Source organism: Orycteropus afer, unplaced genomic scaffold (genome assembly GCF_000298275.1).
Source record: "Orycteropus afer afer isolate SDZICR_OR568_19922 unplaced genomic scaffold, OryAfe1.0 scaffold00217, whole genome shotgun sequence".
In the NCBI taxonomy this organism is placed as follows: Eukaryota; Metazoa; Chordata; class Mammalia; order Tubulidentata; family Orycteropodidae; genus Orycteropus; species Orycteropus afer.
Genome location: NW_006921804.1, coordinates 1,314,673 through 1,335,065, shown reverse-complemented (window position 1 = coordinate 1,335,065; position 20,393 = coordinate 1,314,673). Strand labels below are relative to the sequence as shown.

At 47.6% G+C, this 20,393-nt stretch overlaps 1 protein-coding gene across 1 annotated transcript in view; it reads right to left on the bottom strand.

Annotated features, from left to right (window-relative positions):
• Positions 1–10,374: 10,374 nt before the first annotated feature.
• IQGAP3 (IQ motif containing GTPase activating protein 3) overlaps positions 10,375–20,393 on the bottom strand; it is a 57,338-nt gene continuing 47,319 nt past the window's right edge. Inside the window, exons 27-38 of the mRNA XM_042782014.1 lie at positions 19,655–19,795; positions 17,927–18,011; positions 17,270–17,502; positions 16,802–16,934; positions 16,598–16,700; positions 15,797–15,923; positions 14,640–14,727; positions 13,375–13,587; positions 12,119–12,285; positions 11,710–11,811; positions 11,157–11,265; positions 10,375–10,485 (exon numbers count right to left, since the gene is read on the bottom strand). Coding sequence (XP_042637948.1) covers positions 10,375–10,485; positions 11,157–11,265; positions 11,710–11,811; positions 12,119–12,285; positions 13,375–13,587; positions 14,640–14,727; positions 15,797–15,923; positions 16,598–16,700; positions 16,802–16,934; positions 17,270–17,502; positions 17,927–18,011; positions 19,655–19,795 — 1,612 coding nt within the window. The remainder of the gene's footprint in view (positions 10,486–11,156; positions 11,266–11,709; positions 11,812–12,118; positions 12,286–13,374; positions 13,588–14,639; positions 14,728–15,796; positions 15,924–16,597; positions 16,701–16,801; positions 16,935–17,269; positions 17,503–17,926; positions 18,012–19,654; positions 19,796–20,393) is intronic.

Genomic DNA, 20,393 nt, shown 5'->3' with positions numbered 1-20,393 from the left:
GTGGATTGCCCCACAAGAATCTCCCATCAGCCTTGTTGCTGGCTCCGCCCCCTGAAGGGGTGGGGTAAGCTAGAGAGCACTCTCTGTTCCAGAAAACCCCAAAATAACCTAGCCTCTCTGTCCAGCTGCTATTTCTGTCCATCTTGTTTAATTATTCAAACCCAAGTTGGGGTGTCAACTATAAAAAGCTCTCCTACTTGGGGTCCCAGGAGAGCCAGGAGACTGGCCAGGTTGCAATAGCAGCAGACCACAGGGTTTGGGTGAGATCACTTGGTTCAGCCTCCTGTCTGAAAGTCCTTTTTACTATCTGCCTGCTTCCTGTGCTAGAAGGCAGAATCCAGGTCTCCCTTCTGAAATCTCCATCATGCCCTCATTTCAGCATCCCTCCAACCCCTGCCTTGCATGGGAGCTGGCCTCCACCCCACCCCCCTTTACTCTGAAAAGATTTCCTCTCAGCTGCCTCTGTGCTCACCTGCTCCCTAGTCCTAGATTTTTATCCCCAGATGATACTATTCTTCATGTAAGGAAGGTATAGGCATTAGACCACTAAAAAGTCAGACTCAAACATCAGGTACTGAGGGAGGTGGGGGTGGCTGGGAGCTTAGGTAAAGAGAACAAGGCAGGGTGGACTCAGAGATGGGGAGGTGGACCCACACCTTGAAGGGGACTCACTCCCAGGAGGCACAGTTCTGGGTGGGGCAGGGTCCTGACCATCCCAGGTGCTGAACCTCCTCTGAGGCCTCTCATTGGGGAGCTCTGACATCATAGCAGAGGGGATGGAGATAAGACAGCAGGAAGAACTTTCCTTCTCTTCTGGACCTGGTCTTCTTGTTCTCCAGAAGTCCAACGTCAGTATCCACTAATGCCCAGGGCAGGCTGAAGAGGGAAAGCAAGACCCTCCTGGGGACCTCTTCTGTGACCCTTCTACCACAGACCTTTCTGGGAAAGGAAAGAACAAGGGTGTGTGGTCATAGTTACTGTGGCAACATGGGGTTGTCATGAATGACCAGTAATTGGAGGTAGGGAGTGAGAGGATTCATGTTAGTGAAGGGGAGAATGGCAGTTACACAGTCTAATCAGGAGGGGGTGCAAGAGAAGCTGGGGCAGCCACAGATACCCCAGAGACAGACACACATGGATGTGGAATTACAGGATGGACAAAAGGACAAGGAGCAGCAATAGTGACACTTGAGCCCCAAGAGAGGGAGAGACCACAAGAGCAGAGGCAGAGACCCAAGGCAGAGAGAGGGGCAGGCATGTGAGAACACAGGAGAGGAGGGGCCAGAGGCCCAGTGTAGGAGAGGGACCAGCAGCTGGCAGAAGCTGATGATAGGGTGGCAGGACTTTCCAAGAGTCAGTGTAGAACCTGAAGGTTAAAAAGGAGGCTTGGGTTTCACACTCAGGCCTATTTTGGGGCTTGTTCCCACACATTCCCTGTCAGCAAGCAGCAGCTCCTGTAAGGTCCAGCCTGGCTCTCCCTGCTGTGGCTGCTACTAGAGCTCCAAGGAGAGGTTGCTGAGGTATGGGATGGAGGTGCACTGTTGCTAAGCAACAAGAGGCTGTATACCTAGAAGGCATAGGAGGGGGCCCTGGCACATTTGTCCCAGGGGGAGTAGGGAGACAGCGGAAAGAGGCAGGGTGGGCAGAGCTCAAGGCCCCCTTCTCGCCTCTTCTTCCTCCCTCCAGAAGTGTGTTAATGAGTATGTAAGTGTGTGAGCCTTCTCCAGGATGCTGTGATTGTGGATGCGTGCTGTGTGACACTCGTCAGACTATTTGTGAGAGCTGGCAGTGGTGGGGGAGGGGGCCGGGGATGAAAACAAGGTTAGGCATCTTTTGCAGGACAGCTGTGGTAGGAGGTGTCAAGGACTTGCCCTGTCTGCTGAAAGGTTGGAACCTCTGTGGAAATGCAAAGTCCTGAAGGGGGAACCTTGGTGAAGAGGCTGAGTGGAAAGAGAAGCTGAGTGGAACATGTACTGGCCTCCCAATTAGACAGAGGGTCTACAGGGAGATCAAGTTCCTCACCCACTCAGCCACCTGCAGGAAGTCTGTGCTCCCAAACCTGAAGTGAACAACTGTTTTATTATTTGATCATCTTATTTTGATTTTTTATTTTATTTTATTTTTAATTGACAAGAAGTCCTGGTGGCAACCAAACAAAAGACAGGCATATGAGTTGAACATGTAGCTGAGGTAGATACACTCCTTGGAGAGAACAATCATGGGAGAAAGAAGGGCTGCTTATGCACAGGGAGACAGCTCAGGGAGCAGGAGAGTATGGAGGAATGGACACAGGGAAGAGGTAACTATAGGGAGGATGTGGGAGGGGAGCTGTTGCATTGTGGTAAATTGTGGTCAATGTCATGAGACAAAGTGTATGTGAACTGCTGTGTGGAAAGTGAATTTGCTCTGTAAATTTTCACCCACATCCCAATAAAACAACAAAAAAAAAGAAGTCCTGGTGGTGCAGTGGTTAAAGGACTTGACTGTGCTCTGAAAGGTCAGCAGTTCGAACCCACCAGCTACTCCACAAGAGAACGATGGAGCAGTTTGCTTCTGTGAAGATTGCAGCCTTGGAAATCTTATATAGTGCAGTTCTACTCTGTCCTACAGGGTCACTATGAGTCTGAGTTGCCTTGACATCACTGGGTTTGGTTTGGATTTCTGGTGGGAGTTTGATAGAGGTAACCACCATAACTCATAGCGACCCCTCCTTGGGTTTCCGAGACGGTATCACTACGGAAGTAGATCGCCGGTTTGCCCAATCTTCCTTCTGAGAAGTGGCTGGACTTGACATGAGAGAGCAGCCCAGGCCTTCCCTCATTGTTGACACAGGGCTATCACCACTCTTCTTCTGTGGCTTCGTTCACTGGCTCAACCTCTTCCAGACAGAGTGTGGAAAGTGGTGAGCGCTAAGTATCTTGGTGGTCGACACCAGCCCCTCTTCTGTGGTGTCAGTCTGCTCGCTGGTGACTCAGCAGGCTCCGGTTCTCCCGACAGACAGACACCGCACTGTCACATGTTGCAGACACTGGTTAATAGCTTCTTGCTGTCCGTCCTGCATGGTCTCCAAATACCACAGGGAACGGGGTGTGCTTCAACCCCCTCTTTCTTTCAGGAAAGGCTGGGAAGTTACCAGTCCTCCATTTTATGCACTCCACACTTGCTGCCGAGGGGTGTATTGCTGAGAAGAATCAGGGGGCAATGAGAGGTCATCTTATTCCTGACCCCTGAGAAGAATTAAAAGTTGGGGATAAAAAAGGGCGTGAACCTGTTTTGTTTTTGTTCCTGTTGTATGCCAGGCACTCTGAAAGGCAATGTGTGCACTATTTTAATCATCATACAATGGCTCATTTGACATAGTTACCGTCCTCACTTTACTAATGATGGGACCGAAGCTTAAGGAGCGTGTTCATGTTTATACAGCAAGAGGTGGCTGTGAGATTCCAACTAAGACATGTCTGACTGAGCCCTGTCAAGGGTCAAGGGAAAAAAAGGTTTCAGTTCACCATTGCTGAGGTGACTACATGGTCACAAGGGCACTGGAGGAGTCCAGGACTCCATACTGAGGGGGGACTCCAGAATGTAGTTAGTTAGCATGATGACTCCATGAATTTGATGTTACAAGAGCTGATGAGGAAGAAAAGGGCACTCAAAGTTGCAGTCTGGTCACACAGAGGCCTCTGAATTGCTCACATTCAGAAAAGGCCAGAAGAGAAAGTTGGGTCAGGCAGACCTGAGATCCAAAGTCATTTCTAGCTCTGTGGCCTTGGATGAGTCACTGACCCTCTCTGAACCTCAGTTTTCTCAGTGATAATATGAGGGTAGTATTCATAAAATGCCGCAAAAATTACAATAGATGAGCAAACAATGCACATATGGTGTTTTGTACTTAATTGCATTTAGGTGGTAGGTAACAAAGCCTCTCTCCTTCCATCCCTTATAGAAGTGGAAGAACTTCATGTAACTGAAGACCAATTTAACAGGCAAACCTGTAGGTATGGTACCAGGAAGCCCAAAGCCTAGCAGAGATTTGTGGAATGTGCAAAACACAGAAAGAAAAAAAAAAAAAAAAAAAAAGCACTCCCTCTCTCTCTCCCTCCACCCCTGCCAGAAGGAGGAGGAGGAGGAGGAGGAGGAGGGGTAATGCATGAAGCAAGACTATCACAAAAGGGCCAGTCCTCCGCTGGGGCAGGTGGAGTAATGGTGACAGATGACAGAAGAGAAGAAACACAACTCCCAGTGTCTTTTTTCTCCCTTTCTCCCCCAAAACAGATATTAATGTGGAAACAAGAGAGTCTCTGGGTAGTGCAAAAGGTTAACAGACTCAGCTGCTAACAAAAAGGACCCAGAGGGACCTCCAAAGGCCTGATGATCTACTCCTGAAAAATCAGCCCCTGAAAGCCTCATGGAGCATAGTTCTGCTCTGACACATGTGGAGAAACCATGAGTCAGGGATCAACCCTATGGCAACTGGTACTGGTACTAAGAGAACTGAAGTTCTGGAAAGATGAAGAGCACAGTTAAATGACTTCCTGTCTCCACTCTGTGAACTTCACAGAGGCACTGAAGGAACTTACACAGATGGTCAGGGTGGCATTGCCCTCATCTGTGCGGAATTTTTGAAGAATAGAAGAGGTGCCAAAAGACTGGAGATGGAAATAGGAGGTTCCAAGGTGTTTGACTGCTAACCAGAAGGCTGGTGGTTCAAACCTCAGAAGGAAGATTTGGTGATCTACTTGGAAACCCAAGGAGGGGTCACTATGAGTCGGGTCCGACTCCATGGTAGTGGATTTTTTTTTAAACCTTTAAGAGAGGGGAAAACAAGATTTCTCGAAACTCCAGGCTTTAACTCTTAACAATTTTAGAAGATTAGAGAAGAAAGCAGGGATAATCAGAAGCTGGTTGGGGTCCACTCTGGTATCACTGGGGAGGTGTGGGGGGTGCAGACAACACGGTCAGGGGATGACACCAAAATGACACCACAATGTGCATAAAATTTTTGTACAGTGTTTCAGAAGATATTAATTATTTTTATAAATTATTTTTATAAAAACCAAACCAAGAAACCAAACTCACTACCATCAAGTCGGATCTGACTCATAGCGACCCCTCCTTGAGTTTCTAAGGCAGTATCACTGTAGAAGTAGATTGCCCAATCTTCCTTCCAAGGAGTGGCTGGTGAGTTTGAGCCGCCAGCCTTCTGGTTAGCAGTCAAATGCCTCTAGGCACTACGACAGCAGAGCTCCCATTTTTATAACAATAACCCTATAAAGTTAGTTATAACAGCAAAAACATTTTTAGTGAGCTTACACATATCAATATACCTACGAGGCTAAAACTCTATGTTAATTCACTTTTTGAACCTTCTAAAGGACTGTCATTATTACCTAATTATAGTGATGATTCAAATCATGTGGTTTTGTCTGTACACGTTTTCTTTGTTGCCAGTGTTTTTATAGTGGCTGATTTTGTCAAATTTTCTGTGTTTTATCTACAATATTGTGGTAGTATTTGTGAACCTATAGCAATAACTCTTTTGGGAATTAAGTAGTAATTAAAAGAAAAGGAGAAAAATTAAAAAAAAAAAAAGGCTTCTACTCAGTTACTGGGAGCTCTAGTGGCATAGTGCCTAAGGCATTTGACTGCTAACCAGAAGGCTGGTGGTTCGAACCCACCAGCCACTCCTCAGAAGGAAGGTTGGGCAATCTACTTCCGTAGTGATACTGCCTCAGAAACCCAAGGAGGGGTCACTATGAGTCAGATCCGATTCGATGGCAGTGAGTTTGGTTTGGTACTCAGTTACTAATAATGTTGTAACTAATGATGTTGTAACTCAATGTAGAAAGATTTTACAAAATAATTTTGTTGTTAGTATTCATCTAATCTATGAAATAATACATTTAAGCAATTTACAACTATATCACATATTTTTTCTATGGTTAATAATAAACATTACTAAGGATTCTGTGGGAGCTCTGGTAGCATAGTACCTAAGGCATTTGACTTCTAACCAGAAGGCTGGTGGTTCAAATTCACCAGCTACTCCTCGGAAGGAAGATGGGGCAATCTACTTCCGTAGTGATACTGCTTCGGAAACCCAAGGAGGGGTCACTATGAGTCGGGTCTGACTCAACGGCACATAACAACAATAACAAGGATTCTGTATGGTATGGTGCAGGAAGGAGGAAGGGGTGACATCAATGCCAATGACAGCACTAGCACTGATCCTTTAGTACCTGACTACTCAAGTGAGTTTGGGTATCACTTGAGGGATTGTCAGAAATGTAGACAATCTCAAACCTACTAACCAAAAACCAAATTCACTGCTGTCAAGTCGGATCCGACTCATAGCGACCCCTTCTCTGGGTTTCCAAGGAGGTATCACGACGGAAATAGATTGCCCAACCTTCCTTCTGAGGAGTGGCTGGTGGGTTTGAACCACCAGCTTTCTGGTTAGCAGTCAAATGCCTTAGACACTATGCCACCAGAGCTCCTCTCAACCTTACTACAGACTTATTATTGTTAGGTACCATTGAGTCGATCTTGACTCATAGGACCCCATGTGACATAGTAGAACTGCTCCATAGCATTTCTAGACTGTGATCTATACAGAGGAAGATTGCCAGGTCTTCTATCAGAGTTGCTGGTGGGTTGTAATTGCTGACCTTTCAATTAGCAGCTGAATACTCAACCATTATGCCACAGGGCTCCTTATATTCATAGAATGGAATAATATTCAGCAATAAAAAGGAACAAACCACCGATACATGCAACATGATTGACTCTCAAAAACATTAAGCTGAGTGTGACACAACCCTTACATAAAAGAGCACATCTTGTATCATTCCATTTATTTGAAACTCTAAAATAGGCAGTATTAATCTATGGTGGAAAAAACTAAAAGCATATCAGATATGTAATTTAAAAGTGTTTTCTCCCATTCCATAGGTTGTCTTTTCATTCTCTTGATGGCATCCTTTGACGTACAAGTTTTTAATTTTAATGAAGTCCCATTTACCTATTTTTTTCTTCTTTTGTTGTTTGTGCTTTGGGTATGTCATCTAAGAAATCATTGCCTAATTTAGGTCATGAAGACTTACATGTTTTAAGTTTATAGCTTTAGCTCTTATGTTTAGGTCTATGATTCAATTTTTGTACATGGTGTGAGGTAGCGATCCATCTTCAAGCTTTTGTACATGGATATCCAGCGTCCCAGCACAATTTGTTGAAGACTATTTTTTTTTCTCCATTGAATTGTCATGGCATCCTGAACTTACATTTTTAATTTTGCCAAATTGTCCTCAAAAGAGGTTGCACTGGTATACTCCCAACCATAGAAGGTGAGTGCCTGTATCTCAGATTGGGTGTCCATTAGGAAGGACACTGATAAACTGAAGCCCATTAGGGACTATGACCAGTGTGGAGTGGGTTTGAAAGAGCATGATATGAGAGAAAAATAAAGGAAAACATGAAAATTCTGAGTGAGTGAGATTGCCCTGCGTTTGAAGCCTTATTCTGCCCCTCACTGGCTGTGTAGACTTGGGCAGTTATCTGAACCTTCCAAATGAATCTGTTTTATACATTTACCTTTTTAATACATTTATCTTTGTAGGATTGTTGTGAGGAGTAAATGTATGTAAATGTCCCAGCCCATGACAGACCCTCAATAAATAGTAGCTATTGTGACATTCCTGTATGTGCTATATGTAGCTTAGACTACATGATTGTGAGTGAGCATCACAGTAGGATCATGTTGGAGCCATTTGGTGTGAGATTTTTAATGACTAATCATGTGTAGAAACTTGGATCCACTGGTATGTGTCACTGTCACCCAGAGCAAGGTGGTACTTGAAGTCTTTGCTGTGACATGTTAAGGGAGAGAGAGGCTGTGACTGAGATTGAGTGTGACAGCAAGACAGTACCTGAGTGACAGAATGGAACAAAGTGCAGGGAGCCAGGCTGCTCTGGCAAGCATGTGGGTCCCCAATAAGGGCTGCTTAGGAGTTCAGAAGTCAGGCAGGTGTCTCTCTATACTACCCCCTTCTTTAGATTCCCTTCCCTACTTCCTAAAAAAGCAGGTAAGGAAGAATTTAACATATGGAAAGGGGATTTTTTTTTTTCCTTTATATTTTGAGAATATACATAGCAAAACATACACTAACCCAATAGTTCCTATATTCTTGGAAGCTCTGCAACCACCCTTTTTCGAGTTGTTCCCATTAACATAAACTCACTGCCCTCTAACATTCCTATCTAATCTTTAGAGTTGCTGTTGTCAATTTGATCCCATATTGACATTTCTTAAAAGAGTATAATGGTTAATTAAGGCAGACTTTTTTTTTTTCCCCCCACTAGTTAAGCTGAACTATTCAGTTTTAAGATGACTTCAGGATATTTTTGGTCTAAGGTTTAAAGATTATCCAGGGCAAGAGATCCAGGGGTTTATTCACCCCTCATGGCTCCAGAAATTCTAGAGCCCATAAAAATTTGAAATTCTGTTCTGCATTTCCCCCTTTTGAACAGAATTCTTCTATGGAATCTTTGATCAAAATGTTCAGTATTGGTAGCCGGGTACCATCTAGTTCTTCTGGTCTCATGGCAAAGGAAGTAGTGTTAATGGAAGCAATTAGCCACACATTCCATATCCTCCTCCTAGTTCTGATTCTCCTTCTTCCTCTGTTGTTCCAGGTGAATAGAGATCAATTGTTGTGCCTTGGATGGCAGCTTGCAAGCTTTTAAGACCTCAGACACTACACAATGAACTAGGAGGTAGAAATGAAGTACTAAACACGTTATTAAGCCAATTGAAACCATGACCCTAAACCTCTAAACCAAGAAATCAAATCTCATGAGGAGTTTGGTTGTATATAAGCAGTGTCTGGAAAGGGGATTTTAATCTGAGTGCAGAACCCACAATACCTAAGCAGCTGTGTCTCAAGCACTTTTGGTGCTGTCACCCATGGCTCAGAAAAAGAACCTGATGGAAAGGTGTGCAAAATAACTAAGGGAGGACTCGACTGGTCTCTCCTCCTCTCAGCTTTAGTCTTCAGAGTGGCCGATAAAAACAGAATTGAAACCTAAGCATTCTTTCCTCCTCTCTGTCCCCTGGGGGAGGGAAGAGAGGAATAAACGCCACATCTCATTAAGCTTTTACGAGCTCAGGCAGGCAGAGTGGGCCCACACCGGAAGCTGGTGGAGAGGGTGGGAGCGGGCTGTAGGAGGACTCCCTAGCTCTCAGGAAAGAGCTGTTCTAGACCTTGAAGGCCTGCTCTGCAGGAAATGAAATAAGGGGTTAACAACAGATACGGGGGTAACAGCTGCTTTTATTAAAAATGAAATCCAAAGGGCAACTGGGATAGGAGGTTGGGTAGATGTGAGGACAACAGAGAAGCAATGGCTGAGATAGGACTGTAGACCTATTGAAATTGCCTGGAAGTCAGCTCTGAGGCATGAGAGTCCTGAGGTGACACAGAAAAGGGAAAGCTTTTTGTACCATATGAGGCTGAAATAATGAGGTCTTAAACACAACCAGGAACACTATTGCCCCGGATCCAAAGTGACTTAATACAAGGTGTGAAAGATTGGCATGAGTATTATTAATTTGAATAGGGGAAATGAGAATTTTCTCTGAACTCAAAAAGATGAAAGAATTAAAACCATGATTAAGGCTGTACAGTGATCTGGAGTGTAGGGGTGGGAGAGAGAATAAATACCCTAGTGACCCACATATAAAACAGACCACAAACAGGGGAATGGGACTTGAGGTTAATGGAGGGCCATGTTGCCTATGCTGCCATGGAAGATAACAGTGCCACAATACTACAAGGACATCAGGAAGCACTGCCACCCACTCCCTCACCAGGAAGTGGTGAGGGCAAGGGGCTAGAGGGTATGAGGTGCCAACAGTGAAGCAGCCTGGGCTTCAGCAGGGCAAGAGTACCCACTAATGTACTGAGACATAGGGATGGGGAGCCTGGCCCTGGCTTCGGGGGTCTGTGAAGAGAAGGCAGGCAGAGGGGGAATCAGCCACCAAGGCAATGCTTGTAACATTGCCTGACCACAAAAGGGTAGCAGCAGACCCAGAGCAACAGTCTTCCCAGGCCAAGGGGCGGGCCCTAGGTCATTCTTCACCATCTGGCTGGAAAAGTGTGGTGTTCTGGGATTTAAAAGCCACACAGCCAGACTCCAGGGTAAGGTCCACTTTAGCCAGTTAAAGAGACTGTCTGCCTGCCTCCCAGCTGGGGAAGGTGGCGAATCCTTGAGGCTTGCTCGGTCCTGAGCTCTGGGTATCTTCATGGAAGCAGAGTAGTAAGTTAGTGTTAAGAAAAGCATCCAGCAAGGTAAGAGGGGCTTGGGTAGCACCCATGGCTTCTGTCACTTTAAGAATTTCTTGTTGAGAAGGAAGATGAGAAGGTTGACATTGACCTTGGCCTTGTTGAAGAGTTTCATGACAGCTACACCCTCATACTGGAGCTGCAGGAGGTCCTAGGAAGGAGAAAAGGGACAGGGAAGGAAATTTAAGGGCTCCTTTTTGTGGCCCAGCCACAGTCTACAAAACACTAATATTTTGGAGCATTATACAGTCACCCAGTGACATCAGCAGGGGAGACATTGAAACCCTACTTCACAGATGAGGACACTGAGGCCAAAAGAGTGCAGTACAGTGTCCTGACCAAGTGTCAACTCAAGCAGAGCCAGGACTTGAAATCGGTCTCTTACTCAAAAGGCAAAATAGCAGAACAAAAGGAATTGGATTTAAAATCGCTTCCCTAAACACTGGCCTATGATTTAGGCCTGCTTAACATTTTAGCCCCAGAGCATATAAAATAGGGATAATACTTCAGAGCTGTGGAGAGGATTAAAGTAGGTAACACGTAAAGCCCCTGACATATGAGAGGGCTTCAAATATTGATCCTGCTTCTGACACCACGAGCCAATTCCACTTGCCCTGATGCTTGCAGTGGGGTCTGTGTCAGGGTATGGGGGGAGAGGGCTCAGGCTGAACAAAACCACCATGCTTCCCTTCAGGAACAGACAATGCTGATTAGGCAGGGAACAGAGCTGCTATCGTCCTAAGGCCAAGGGAAGTGACAAGGCCTATAGTCTCCTGGCACAGACCTCTAGTCATCTTGAGGGTTCATGGAGTGCTCCCTTACCTGGTAGTGAAGCTGAAATCGCTCCATGTCCACGCCCAGGAACTTGGCATTTACTTCGAACTTTCCCACCTCATCCCCACGGGTGATGTCAAAGATCACATTTCTGAAGCTATCAGGAACAAGATTCAAAGTGGGGATCCAATGTTTCTTTGGCCACACCCCACTCACTGCTCCTCATCCCAGGCAGTAGTGTGTGTCATGCAGAGTCTAGCCTTCCTTTCCATGCTCCCAGCCAGGCATGGCTATCTGACTTCTCCCAGTTCTCCTGTTGCCTGCCACATTATGGTTCTTTTATTTGCCTGCCCCCCCACCCCACTGTTCTGGCCTCTAGGAAACCTTTGCAGTGTCCTCTGCCATGGAGCATCTAGAACTGTGCTGGCCATGCCCACTACCCTCAACTTACTGTTGGGATGCTCTGTCTGCCTCATTATTCTAGTAGCTACTTCAACGCAGGGGCCATGCTTCCCCCCAAAACCCAGTGCCCAGCCCAGAGCTCCACCCCCAGGTTAGGCGACAGGAAGGCTCTGACATCCTGCCTTCTGAAGACACATACTGAGAGGAGGGAAGATCTTCAATTTCCACCAAGACTCCCTTCTCCAGGAGCTGGGCAGCAGTGTAATGAAGAGATGGTTGTTTCTTCCCCTTCCCAGCACTCCTGATTAAAAAAAAGGCCCCAGAGAATTCATCCAACTCTCTTCAGCACCAAAGGACACTAGTTCTTTACAGCTGGTAGGAAGGAAATTAGTCTCTGAGGAAGACTTCCCACTAGGGAAAGAAAGGAGGGGAAGCTGCATTCGAGCCCACGATGTCAGAAGTAAGACTCAAGACTAGAGTCAGGGAAGGAACATGACGTGCTGGGGTGAGATTGCCCTTCCAGAGCTGGCAGAGAGTAAAGCAAAGGCTGGCATGGATCAGGTTAGAGGTCACAGGTAACTTTCAGGGTGTGGGAAGATGGCACGTACTTTGGGTTGGGGGCCAGGTGGTCCAGGCAGGCCCGGATGTACTGGCTGTAGTAGTCACCCTGTTCCTCATAGAAAGTGGTCTTGGTGCTCAGGCCCTGGAATGTGGCCTGAAGCTTCACCAGCTCTGCCTTCCGCCTCTGCCGGTGGCGGCGCTGGTTGCGGATGTCCTGGGGTTGGGCGGAATGAGGGAGGGGGTGGGCGGAATGAGGGAGGGGGGGGGTTGGCCCTTCTGGATAGAAGGGCCTGGGGGCCTGACTCAAGCCCAAGAACAACTCCTTGTGAGAATCTTCAGGAAAAGCAGGAAGGGGAAGATCTCAAGGAAGTTTTTCCGAGGAGGAAAGTTTCAAGAATCTCATCCCCAAACCTTCAAAGGATATCTTGGGGCCTCCCACCATGAAAAGTAACTGGTTTCAAAGCTCCTTGATTTTTAGTAAAAGAGAGTTACAAGAATAATGCCCCTTTTCTAGCTAATTGTGGTAGTTTGGTTTGTGTGTCAACTTGGCTGGGCCTGGTTCAGTGGCTGGGCAGCTGGTGGTAGTTATTCCCCATGATGAGACTGGCAATCAACTCCATGGTGGGATCTACCACAAGCAGCTGAGTAGCTGCCTTTGGGTATGTGGTTTGCTTCCTGTATATAAGGAGAAGCCTTTGGGAATGGTCTCTAGCCTATGGCACTCTTGGACCCTACATGTAGCCGTGTCGTTGCTCAGCAGCCTGCTATGCTCTGCTGACCTTGGGACTTACAATGGACTTAAGTTAATGGCCTGCCATGTGGTTTGGTAACATCGGGACTGTGCCTTTTTGACTTGTCAACCTTGGGGCTTCTCAGCTTCAGCAGCTGTCTGAATGAAGAAATGCCTCTAGGGCCAGTGGGCCAGGAGCAGGAGGCAAAGCTGGACCCCAAGGTTGAGGGGCTTCACCCAGCCCCTAGAGCCTGGCACTTTGAACTTGGACTTAAAGCTTCCTAATTGTGAGAGAATAAACTCCTGTTTGTTAAGGCCATCCCATTTGTGGTATATTCTTGTCAGAGTGGCACTAGGTAACCAGAACACTAATTTTAAGATTTTCCTTTCAAAGTCTTAAGATAGAGGTCTCCCTTCTTCTAAAAAACCCACTGCCATCAAATCATTTCCCTTCTGGCTGGTAACAATTGTGGGTGGGCACCAGGAAGAAGCTTTTCCCCAGGGTATCAATATTACACGTGTGTGCACACACACACACACACACACACAGAGATTCTAGGCCTAGGTTGTTACCTTGGCCAGCTCATCCACCAGCCCCTGGTAGTCGCTGGCTTCACTGACCAATCCCAGGACCTCAAGCCGGCGCAGGTTCCGCAGGACACGCCTTTGCTTCTCTGCCAGTGGTAGGAGGGAGTGAGCTGTCAGTGAGCGGTGTCGCCACAGCGGTTCAGGGGTCTGGGCCTCACAGGCCTGGCGCCGGCCCATCAGCCGCTCATGAGCCACTTCCTGCCGGGGAGGGGGTGGTGTGTTGCAGAGAGACCGGAGGGGTCTGCCATGGCCTACCATCTTGCCCCCAAGCTAGGCCAGATCCCCAGGGATACTAGCAACAAGGAAATCTTCTAGCAACAAGTACCCTTCAAAAAGGGTACTTCTCTGTCATCAGGAAGTACCCCCGGAAGGTCAGCATCTGGGGAAAGGGATGTGGGATGGCAACACCATAAACATGGAAGGCATTATGGATCTTCATTGGGCAGGGAGTGGTCTGAGGGGGCCCATACAGAAGCTATAGGATAAAGGACTAGTGCCTAAGGCATTTGACTGCTAACTAGAAGGCTGGCAATTCAAATCCACCAGCCACTCCTCGGAAGGAAGGTTGGACAATCTATTTCCGTAGTGATACTGCCTTGGAAACCCAAGGTTGCTATGAGTTGGATCTGACTCGATGGCAGTGAGTTTTTTTTTTTTTTTTTTGGACAGACACTGGCTGGGATTTCCAAACAACAAAGCTTTGTGATGGCACAAGGTTTTTTGGGGGCATTTTCCCTCCATCTGTCCTGTGTTTTGGGACATGCCTCTACTAGCTGTTACCACCTTTTCTCCGGGAAGCCCCTGGCTTAGTCTTCTCTCCAGCTGGCCCAATTTGCCCTCGGTCCTCCACCCACTTACTTACCACCTTCTCCTACCTCTAGGCCTTCAAGCAGACTCCTCTCTGCTGAGCGCCAGCCCTTCTATGCTCGATAGGCTTCCCAGACTGCCTCTTGGCACTCCCCTCACAGCCCCTAGCACTGACATAAGGGCCAGGTGTCCTCCAGAACTTACTCTTGTTTCAATGTGTAGGGAGTTGGGAAGGAGGTAGAGGCTAAAGCTGTTCTCAGCCTGTAGGGTAGGTCCCTGGGGGCAGAGGCCATGGCTAGGTAGAGCTCCCATTACTGGTAAGCACAGGTATCAACTTGTGACAGACTGTGGGAGAGGTTCAGGGGAAGGAATCAGCAGTGCTGGTGGGGTGAGGTGGGGCAACGAATGAGACAGTACCCGTCGGCTAGCCCAGCTGCACTCACCTGCTCTCTGGAAGCCGAGACGGACAATATCTCCTTGAGGGAATCCCCAGAGTGGAACTGTATGATGTCAGCCAACATCTGCTTGGTGCTACAGGAGGAGGGGAGTGATGGGAGCTGGCTGAGGCAGGAAGGGAAGGGTCTGGACATGGGGCTGGCCAGGCAGCAGAAAGCAAGTGGACCTTGGCTTGCATATAGCTGCCAAGGATGTTTGGAAGGTCAAGAAAGCGAGTGAGGAGAGGAATGGCCAGGAAGTGTTGTGAGGAGAACGCAGCCTAGGAGGGAGACCTGGAAGGTGGTTGGTTGATGGGTCTAATACAGAACTCCTCATAGTTCTGAACACACTGTGTCCTCTTATACTTCTGTGCCCTCTGCCTAACTCTTCCCTCCCCCCATATTGTCTTCATTTGAATCCTTCAGCTGAAGCACTCATTTCTTCCTCTGTGAGTCCTTTTTCAACCAAGATGTCCTTTCTCCTGAGCTCTTAAAGCACCTGATAACCACTTCTCTATTGGTGGCTCTCTGACTGTGTCTTCATCTCTATCCCTACTGGGCTATAAGCCCTTTGATGGTAGGACAAAGGAGCACACCTAGCTCACTTGTTTACCGAGTGAGTGAATGAATTAATGAATGAATTGAGGGGCGTGCTTTGTTGACAGGGAGTTTGAGCTGGGAATTTTAAAAGGCTCCTCTTCTGTCTAGACGGCCAGCCCAGCCCTGCTGAGGGCCCTGCCTCATCTTTGCAGAACTGAAGAAGAAAACCTCCATGCCCATCTCCCCACCAGCACTCAACAAGGACCAAGAATTAGAACATGAGCTCTACCACCGACCAGCTGGGGGACTTTAGGCAAGTCACTTAACTACTGAGCTTTTTTCCTCAATGGTGAAACAAGGAAACCACCATCTACCTCATAGCTTGTCCTGTGATTAAATGATAACATGTAAAAAAGCACTTGGTAAATAGCATAACAATATGCAAACATCCATGGTTACCAATATCTTAGCCATTCCTTTGCCTTCAGCTACAACACAGCAAAAAGCTGAGAAGGAAAACAGCTGAGACTGTAGCAAAGGGGAATGCTAGGTAGACTTCAAGGAGAACTTCCTAAAGAAGAAGAGAGCTGCCCAGGGGAGCAGGGGCCGAGGTCAGTCTCACCAACCTCAGAAGCAGGCTCTGGGCATTGGTATCATCAATGTCTGTTTCTAGCCCTTCAAACTTGTTGGTGAGTGTCAGGGACACTTCTAGCTTGCTCAGATCCGTGTTCCCATCTGCAGCTATGTTCTCCCCTGAGGCGGGGTGAAGAATGAGAGAGAGACAAACAGACACAAACAGATGGGGTCACAGTAAATATGCTTCTCCACGTGCCAAGCTTCTTCTAGGAAGCTTTCCTACCCTCAACCCTGAGCACCAATGGAAGTACTGTTACTCACAGAGCTGTGTTCTGGGGATGTGCCTCCCCGATACTCTTAGCCCTGGGTGTCCTGAGGACAGGTTGCTCTGCCTCCCTAAGCCTGGAGCTCCTGCTTCTTTCCTATCTGTCACCACCTCTACCCTGCCTTTCCACTCTTGTCAGCTGTCCCCTTCCCTATCCCACACAGCTCCTATAAAATCCCTCCTCATCAGAGAAATCTTCTGAGATTGTAACAGAGTAGAAAACTATCACTAGTCTACCCAAAACAGGCCCTTATCCCCACATCTACCTCACACAACTTCATTGCTCATTTATACAATAATACTGGGTTCCTCTGATGTCTGTCCACTCTCTTCAGATCAGTTTGTGTCCATCTCAGTACCAGACAGGAGAAGGAGGAAGAGTGTGTAACTAGCTGCCTGGCGTACATCTCAGACTGAACAAAATTTTAGAGAGAGTGTGCTCACATGCCCTGCCCACTCGCCTGCCTGCCCTTCTCTGTGCCCCCCCCCTGCAAAGCTGGCCCTAGGTGCCACGGGTGGCACGCACCAATAAGGTCAGGGACAGTGGGCAGCTCCCCAAGATCCTCCAGGAGCTCATGCAGGGGGTCACGGTGATCAGGGGCGATCCAGTCCTGGTGCTCCAGCAATAGCTGCAAGGAGGAAAATAGAGAAGATGCAGGGTCTGAGTTGGGCCACTGTAGACTTCCAAACCCCAGCTCCTACCAGCACCTTTTAGGCTGCAGCCCCTCACCCTGTGCGTGTTGACCAGCTCCCCCACAGTGATGTATACCACGGGTTTGGCCACAGCCACCATGTCTGAGTACTCGTCCATTGCAAAACGCTCTTCTGGTTCTGGTACCTGGCAGGCTCGGCAGATGAACTTCCTATCTCCAAAGGAGGGCATGTGAGACAGTGCCTCCCAACATGCTTTCCATTCCCATTATCCTTCCCCCGGCCCTCTCCAGTGACTGTTCAAGCCAATTCTAACTCTCCAGCTCTAGCTTCTGCCCCTCTGTCCTGCCCTACCTTTCTCCAACGCCCCTGCGAGCCAACTTCCTTTAACAGTCCTTTTTTCTCTCCACTGGGGAGTCCTTCTAACTCTCTTCTAGCCCACTGACTATCCTCTTTACCTCTTCCTGGATTCCAAGGAGAAGTAGGCCAGGAAGGAGGATGAGAGGAGAATAAGGAAACAGGGAGGAGGGATGCCAAGACCCAAGACCTGAACTTCAGATGCGTCTCCTCCAGATAGTTGTTCAGGACCCATAGGTGCTGGCTCTCCCCAGAGAAGGCCTTGCCAGCTGCAGCGTGCTGCAGGAGTTGAGCCACGGCTCCCAGGGTGTGGCGCTGGGGGGTGGTCAGGGCACCACCCGCTGCCATGGCCACAATGTCAAAGGCGTCAGGGGCCACTACAGCTGGGTTGAGGAAGCGGTAGTACAGGAGATTCCCTACGACCTGAAGACAGAGAAGACTATCCCAGAAGTGCTCTGAGGTCTGCCCTGATAGCCCCAGGCCCATTCTCCCAGCTCACTCATTTGAAAGAGACCACCTGAGCCAATATCCTCATTTTATAGAAAACAGATCCAGAGCAGGCTGGCAACTTGCTCAAGGTCACACATCAAGAGCTGGAACTAGAACTGAAATCTCCAGACAAGTCCAGGATTGTCTACTCTGTTAGCTAGTGTCCCGGTGCCTTTCAAGCTGCCACCTGAGGTCCTGCTGGTGAGCCAGGGCCGATTTACAGGTGAATATTTTCTTTCTTGAAATTTTATGGCATAGGGTTTTCTGTCCTTTTGTCTGAGTCTGAGGAGGAGGGGATTATAAGTACCAGCAGGGTAAAGGAAGGCTCAAGAGGTGGGGGAGGGAAGATAACACTTGCCTTATAGACCTCACTCTCTGTGGCATCAGGGAACTTCTCCATCAGGGTTGTCTTCAGGACCTTGGCCACATATCGCATCCCGTACCTGGGGACAAAGCAACAGGTACACTGTGGCTCTGTCCATCTCTATCAGAGCTCAAGGCATGAGCACCTGCCTGCCTTTTCTTCCCCAGGCTCAGCCACGCCACAGTGGAGCTCAAGCACTGTCCCTCCACTGTATATAGCCAGCTACCTGCTGCCTTCCTCCAAACATCTCTGGCCTCCCTCCTCCCCACTGCCTTTGTGCCAGTACCCAGGACCAGGGCTCTGTCATCCACCAAGCTCTTACACAGCCTGCAACCTAGCCTGAGATGCTCTTCTTTGATGGCCTCTTAATATCCCATGCAGAACATTCCAGATCCCATATCCATTCCCACCTTCCCCCACAGAGGCATTTTAGCCTATACCTTGGGTATCTGATACCCATAGTTAAAATCTTGTCTCAGGACAGCTCTGAGGCTACCAACTGTGTCACTTATTACACAGCACCTGTGAGAGTCCTGGTCTGGGCTAGATGCAGAACCCAAAACAATGAACTGGGAGAAGCTGTGGGCTCCAGTCCTGACTACCACTAAACAGAGATCATCCTCAGCTATTTCCTTCCCCTTTGTGAGTTTGTTTCCTGGTCTGAAAAATGGGAATGATGATTCTTGCCCTCCTAACCTCACAGGGTTTTTGTGATAGTAATATATAATGGTAGAGTGCTATTTAAATGTGCTAGACCTTATTATTCTTCTTCTTCCCATTATAGATCTACCACCTACAAATTTAATTAAATTCATTTAAAAGCTATTTCCACCTCCTGGGGTACCAGAGGCAGAAGTTCACAGCTCATTGCGTACTTTCCTTTAGTTGGCCTAGGGCAACCTTCTCTGAACCTTAATTGTAAATCTTTAGCCCAGTTCTCTGGGTCTGGAGAGCTGATTATGAATTCTGCAGGATCTTCCCTCCGGCATCCTTACTCTGTCCCGTGTAGCACTGAGCACCAGGAATGCTGGCTGGTTGAAAGATGGATATAGATCATGTCCACCTTGCCACATTTTCATTAATTTGCTTTAGAAAAGTCATATGTTAACTAAAATTTAAGAATATCAGTTCATACTCAACCTTAAAGGCCTAGTTTAAATTGGGCTCTGCCACTTATGGGTGGTATGATCTAGGCAAATCATCCAGTTTATGACCTTCAGTTTTCTAATCTATAACATGGGGAACACTGGCTATATCTTTGGGTTATGAAGCTAAAATAACCATATAATGATAATAATAGCAACTCATAAAACTGAGTTTGTCACATGCTGATTTTACCACATTGAATCCTTATAGCAAGACCATGAAAGCAGATAACGATAAACTGTTTTCTTAGTTTGAAGATTTTTTTTTAACTTTGTGAACTGAAGAGTCCTATTTTCTCCCTATCTACTTTCAGACAACGTCTGTCTCCATGATCATTTTAGGTTCCTTTCTCTAGCTGCAGTGATGTCCTGATGAGCTACAAACATGCATGCTGTAGTCCAGTTCAACTCTCTAGCAGGGGCTTCAAGCATCCTCCAGGCTTCTCCTGGAGTCCCTTTGACTCTCAGCTCCATTTCCCTCCTGCCTCCCTCCCTTCACTGTTGCTCTGCTATTCCCATCTCAGCCTGACCCTCTTGAGAGCCCCTGCCTGGGCTGGGGTGGAGCTGCCCTACATACGGAATTTGGTCTACAGATGAGATGATGGCTATAAGAAACTTTTCCGTCATGGTGAGCAGGTTGCGGATGGAGATGTCCAGTCTTCTCTGGACCTCAGGGTGGCTCAAGGCCTGCTCTGGGGTGATGTCATAGGGGAGGTGGCTGTGGACAGAGAGATAAGACATCAACTGGAGGGCCCCCGCCCCAACTTACTTTCAAAATCCATACCCCTTAAACTCTTCATCTAACAGAAGTCATATAAACATGCTAAGGGCAGCCCAGCATGCTAAAGGGGGTCAGACCAGAATCAGGGAAAGGACTCCGAGAGGACTGGAGAGATGTAGGTGGAAGGTGAAGAGTAGGGAGGTGGAAGGGAATAGAAAGGAATGGAGAACCTGGAGATCTGTGGAAAGACTTCCCGGAAAGGGGAACTGGGAGGAAACCAGGATACTGCTCTGCATCTAGTCTTTGGCAGATGGGGCAGGAGGGAAGGTTGGGTCCTACCTACAAGAATCTGGTCCCACCCAGAGCAGCCACCAGTATGGCCTTCCGTCCTCAGTAGCTCCATTTCTCTAATACTTGCTCCCCTGAGTAATTCCCCCACTCTATTTCTCCCACTATGGCATTTGCCTATTCATCTGTAAGTCTGAATATTCATCTATACTCCTATCAATCAGGATCCATAGCCCAACTCCCAGTAAATTTATATCATATCATTTGCAAGCATTGGCACAGCAATTAGAACATTTGCATATTCATC